Source organism: Belonocnema kinseyi, chromosome 1 (genome assembly GCF_010883055.1).
Source record: "Belonocnema kinseyi isolate 2016_QV_RU_SX_M_011 chromosome 1, B_treatae_v1, whole genome shotgun sequence".
Classification (NCBI taxonomy): Eukaryota; Metazoa; Arthropoda; class Insecta; order Hymenoptera; family Cynipidae; genus Belonocnema; species Belonocnema kinseyi.
The window spans coordinates 142,745,129-142,750,524 of record NC_046657.1 but is presented as its reverse complement, the minus strand read 5'-3'; the positions used below and the strand labels follow the sequence as shown (position 1 = coordinate 142,750,524).

Sequence of the window (5,396 nt, the reverse complement as noted above, 5' to 3'; positions counted from 1 at the left end):
TTTGAAGATTTTTTTAAATTCTTTCTTCTTCCTCTTTCTCCTTTTTAATTCTTTCTTCCTCGTTTATCTTTGCTTCTAGCTCCTTATACACTTTTTCTTCCTCTTCTTTACGTTGATCCTCCTCTCTCAGCAGGTTTACTATCTTCTATAAATTAAAAACCTCCGTCCTCTTTTTCTCTAACTGTTTCACCTTCATTTGTACTTCTTTGGTTCATTCCAATATCTCCTGTCTCAAGGTTCCTAAATCTTTCTCCATCTTTTCTATATTTTTCTTTATCGCCTTATCCAACTCTTCTTCCATATTTAGCTTCCCCTTCTCTTCTTCTCTTCTAAGACTCTCCTGCCTCTCCAGACTCTCTGCCATTTCCTGAAATAACAAAAAACATCTCTGTCCTACTTTGTCTTCATAATAAACATTCTTATTCGTAAAAATAAGAAGTTTTCGTCGTGTTAATTTTGTTCTCAGTCTTATTGAATTTAAACTACTTCTTACTATTCTAATATTTCTCATTGTTCGGTATAAACTCTTTTAAATGATATATATTCCAATTTCCTATTGATTTCCCTCGAATTTTACCTATTTCATAAACTTTTGGTGATAATTTCACGATAATTTTATGGGAGTCATCGAAATCTTTATTTAATTTTCTAGCTATTTTCGCAATCCTTGTTAAAAAGAGTTTTATCTCTTTTAAAAACCAAGTCGTCTACCTCAAATTCGAAATTTCTTTTACGCAAATTATATTGACCTACCTGCTTATTATTTGCTTCATCTAAATTTTTTTCAACTTCCTCTTTAATTATTTGTAGCTTTCGTAATCTATTAGTCAATTTTTCGGTACCTTGGAACTCTATTTCATCTGAATTTTCTAAATCTTTTTTTAAAGTTTGTAACGGTTCTAATCCCCTACCGAAATTTAAAAAAGCGGGTGTAAATTTTGTTGCTGAATGTTTGCTTGTATTTAGGGAAAATTGTAAATCTTCCAGATCTTTGTCCCATTCACTATGGTTTTTTTTCTAAGTATGCTTTAATAGTAGTCTTTATCAATCTATTGCATCTCTCAGTAGGGTTCGCTTGTGGGTAATATGTTGTTGTTGTAAGAAGTTTAATGCCGAATTTCTGGGCGAGTTCCCTAATCGTCTTATTAGCGAACTCGGTATCATTATCTGACAATAAAAATCTAGGTGTTCCCAATTAGAAATGATCTTTTTTGTGGAATTACTTCTTAATTCTTGGGCCGTTTACCTTTTTTATTGGGATGATTTCCACCCATTTTATAAACAAATCGACAAATACTAGGATATATTTATTTCTTGCTTTTTAACTTGATGTGACCCCATGATATCAGTTGCGAACACTGCCCATGGTTCCCCTATTATTCGTATACCCATCAGTCCTATTTTTTTGGATTACTTCATTTATTTTTGAACAAATTTCGCATTTTTGAATGAACTTTAGAATTTCTGAGTACATACCGGGCCAGAAGTAATTTTCGGAAATTCTTGCATAAGTTTTTTCTATACCTTGAAGACCCGATTGTTTGTTATCATGGCCTTCATACAGAACTTGTTCTCTGAAATTTTTGGGAATCACTAACTTCCACGGATTAGTTTCTGGTAGTAATAGTGATATTAAAGGTTCGGGTCTATAAAAATATAATTGGTTCTTTCTAATTCACCATTTTTCGTTTTCCTCCGGTTTCTTTTTAACCTGCCTAAATTTTGTTGTATACCATTCATCGTTTTCGTTTACAAATTCTTTATTTTCGCTTTCTATGCTGCTTGCCAAAATGAAAGCTACCGATTTTTTCGTTTCATTGATTCAAGATAACGCATCTGGAACGAAATTTGCACTACCTTTTCTGTATAAAATTTCATAATCGTATTCAATTAGTTCCAGAGCCCATCTTGCTAAACGGCCTGTCGAATTCTTTAAATTATGAAGCCATTTCAAAGCAATGTGATCTGTTACCACTTTATATTTATATACCTCTAAATAAGGTCTAAATTTTCTTATCACCGAAACAACAGCCAAGTATTCTTTCTCAGATGCTGAATATTTTCGCTCTGCTTCATTTAAGCCTCTACTGGCATAAGCTATTACGTAATGATTTCCTTCGATTATTATCTGAGTGATTACAGCTCCTAGGCCTGTATCACACGCATCGATTTCCAACTGAACCGGTTGTCTAAAATCAGAGCAAGCCAGGATAGAAGGTGTTGTTAACAACTTCTTGATCGTTTCCATGACTTTTTCCTGATCTTCTGTCCATTCCCAGTTTTTACCTTTTTTCAATAATCTATTTAAGGGTTCTATAATTTCAGAAAAATGTGGCATAAATCGCCTTTACCACGAAGCCATTCCTGTCAAGCGCTGCCGTTGCCTAACTATGTTCGGACGTGGGAAATCCAGAATTGGTTTTATTTTATCCTCATCAATCTGTAAGGCTCTGCCATTTACAACAAATCCTAAGTCTTTAATTTCAGAGCAGCCAAATTCACATTTTTCTGGGCTGATCGTTAAGCTAGCTTCATATAATCTATCCAAAACTAAGTTTAAATAATGCACATGCTCCTCAAAAGTTTCCGAAACTATTACTATGTCATCCAAATAGCAAAATACTTTTGGCTTTAAATCGGGAGTTATAACTTTTCCTGGAACCACAAATGCTGTAATTTCTCGGGAATTTGATTCCAATGGTAATTTCTTATAAGCTAAACGTAGGTCTATTTTGGAAATATATCTCGCTGAAGGTAAGGTGACCAAAATTTCTGACGTAATCGGTACTGGGTATAAATCTTACTTAGTGACATTATTGACTATCTATTTCTTCGCAGATTATTTCTTTTATTTTAGGAGAGACATGATAATATCTTTGTTTGATATGATCATGTCACTGGGCATCAATTTTGTGGTCCGTTAAATTTGTTGCTCTTAATTGTTTACACATTTCTGGAATTTTGATTTTTAATAATCTATTCATTTTCTCTTGTTCCTGCTGTGAGAGTTCTATTATACCTTCGCATATTTCTGATGCTATTCTTATCGGGTCCTAAACTTTTATTAGTTTTCCTATTAAATTATTGTTAATAATAGCATTATTTCTATAATTGATCCAATTAATTCTATTTTGAGTTTGGATACTTTCTACTACCGATGGAGAATCTTTAGTTTTGATTGTAGTCTCCGCGAAATTATTCGTGTTAATGCTATTAGAATTATTTGTTTTTTTTTTTAGATTTACAATAGATTCTTGAATTGAACTTCTTCTCATTTTTCTTTCATGGTCATAGTCAGTCATAGTCCAACGTTTCCAGTGCTCGGAATCTATTCTGCAGTTGTATTTCCATCAGCTGTGGAATACGTGCCTGATTTAAGTTCTCGCTACACGATGTGTGGGGGGAGGGAATTTTTGGTTTTTGGGTTGATTCATTACTCACCAACGGAGGTACCGATTTCCCTCTTAACCTTGTTGCCACCTGGTGGTAGTACCGAATCTAAGTTTCGCACTCTTATCGCTCTTTTTCTCCTTACTGTTATCTTTTTTCTCTTTCTTTACTATGTTTTTCTTTTTCTATTACTTTTTTTCTCCTTTCTCTCCTTATTCTCGTTTTCTTTTTTCTTTCTATCTTTATTTGATCTCGTGGCTCTCTCCACATTTGACCAGCCTGTTTGTGTTCCTATTTCGCGCATATCTTTTCCACTTCCTTTTTCATTTAATAAATCTTTTTCAATTGGTTTTGAATTTGCTTTAGGAAGCGCTTTGATCGCATATCGAATCTCAGGCAATTTCGGAAGACACCAATGGTTAATTTCATAATCCATTTGCAATCCTAATTTTCTAAGCATGTCTGTTCCTATTATACCCTTTGATGTTAATTTCGGCACTATTCTAAATAATAATTCTTTAGTGACATAGCCTATTCTGACAGGAATGAGTACTTGGCCAATGATACTCACTCCCTGACCATTTGCCACGATTAATTTATCCGAATCAGGGGTTTTAATTTCGTAGTTGTTGCTTTTAATTATGCTTAATAAATTTTGACCTACATATGAGTGTATCGCACCGGTATCGAATAACACTCTGTACCATTTTGTCTCAAAATCCATCAAAACATGAAATCTTGTTTCGTCTGGGGTATCCAAATCTGAATCCAATTTTTCGAGCGTTTTATTTGACTTTGAAGATGTATTCGCCCTTATCATCCTCCCTGACCGTTTCCCTTATTTTGACAATGCCAACATTCATTTTTTATGTGGCCTGTTTTACCGCAAAAATAACAAATAATTCTATTCCTATGTTCCCTATCTTTCCTACGCTCCTGATCTCCAGAATTAGAGCCCGCCGCACCCTGTGCACTTCGATGCGCTTTCCCATTTTTCTGATCTATCTTAGATCTGTTTTTTTCGGTATTTTATTTCTGATCAGCAGAATTTACTCCCTGTTTTTGACCGCTTAATTGTACATTTTCTTCAGTCGGAAACGTTACCGTAGGTTCGCTTTCCATTGCTCGCTGATTGTGATTATTATAATAACCTCTTGCTCGCGGGTACATTAAATTTAGCATTAGAGAAATCAAGGGATTATACCATGAACGACCGAATCCTCTGCTTTTTCCGTTTTGAAATCGACCTTTGTCACCTCCTCGATCAATAAAATCTCTATTCTGGCCATTAATATGTTTATTTTTTTGATTTTGGGTTGGATTGTTACCGTTTCCGCTATTACTCTGATTTTGAATATTACCTTGATTTCTATTTACATCTTTACATTCTGAAACTTTTAAAACTTGTCCTCTTATTTTTGATTTGACCATTTCTGTTTCAAATTCTTTTCCTAAATTTTTAAATTCTTCAAAGTTTCCAATTCATTTCTTTTAAAATACAATTTATATTCTAGTCTTAAATTTTCATAAGTTCTTCGTCATTCCCATTCTAGACTTTTCCTAGGGTGTAATTTTGCGAATAATTTTATAATTTCTGTTAAAAATGACTGAATGTCTTGTTCTTCCTTTTGATTACAAAATTTAATTTAATTTCTAATTTCTTCTGAAAATTTCTCATCCATGTAGACTTTAATGAAATCTTTTTTAAAATCACCTAAAGAATTCCAATTATGTCTTGTTACGCAGCACCACTCAAGAGCTTCTTCCAATAAAATTGCATCTAAATTTTCGAGCATATCAAAATCAGTAATTTGATATCCTATTATCAATTTGTATAAGTCATCTTAACATGGTACGGGACTATCCTCTTTGCTATTTTTAAATTTAAATGGCCAATTTGACACAATCTGGAACGGGGTTTGAATCATCCCAAACGAAAAATAGGCTACTGGAATATTCGTATTATTTAGGGTTGGCATAATCCTCGATTGAGCCTGATTAAAATT

General features: G+C 33.5%; 1 protein-coding gene across 1 annotated transcript; it reads right to left on the bottom strand.

Annotated features, from left to right (window-relative positions):
* Window positions 1–211: 211 nt before the first annotated feature.
* LOC117180389 lies at window positions 212–4,210 on the bottom strand. The gene is made up of 4 exons (XM_033372872.1): window positions 3,583–4,210; window positions 2,401–2,655; window positions 2,021–2,313; window positions 212–367 (listed from the first exon to the last, which is right to left on the bottom strand). The coding sequence occupies exons 1-4, from the start codon at window positions 4,208–4,210 to the stop codon at window positions 212–214; spliced, it is 1,332 nt and encodes a 443-aa protein (XP_033228763.1).
* Window positions 4,211–5,396: the final 1,186 nt, after the last annotated feature.

What these genes read in the sequence shown, in the direction of transcription:
- LOC117180389 (XM_033372872.1), bottom strand. Translation starts at nt 4,210, where the DNA reads ATGATAAGGGCGAATACATCTTCAAAGTCAAATAAAACGCTCGAAAAA. An exon ending in ACCAATTCTGGATTTCCCAC is followed by an intron (nt 2,314 to 2,400) that starts GTCCGAACATAG and finishes CTGAAATTATAG; the next exon opens with AACCCTTAAATAGATTATTG. An exon ending in AATACTTGGCTGTTGTTTCG is followed by an intron (nt 368 to 2,020) that starts GTGATAAGAAAA and finishes TTGTTATTTCAG; the next exon opens with GAAATGGCAGAGAGTCTGGA.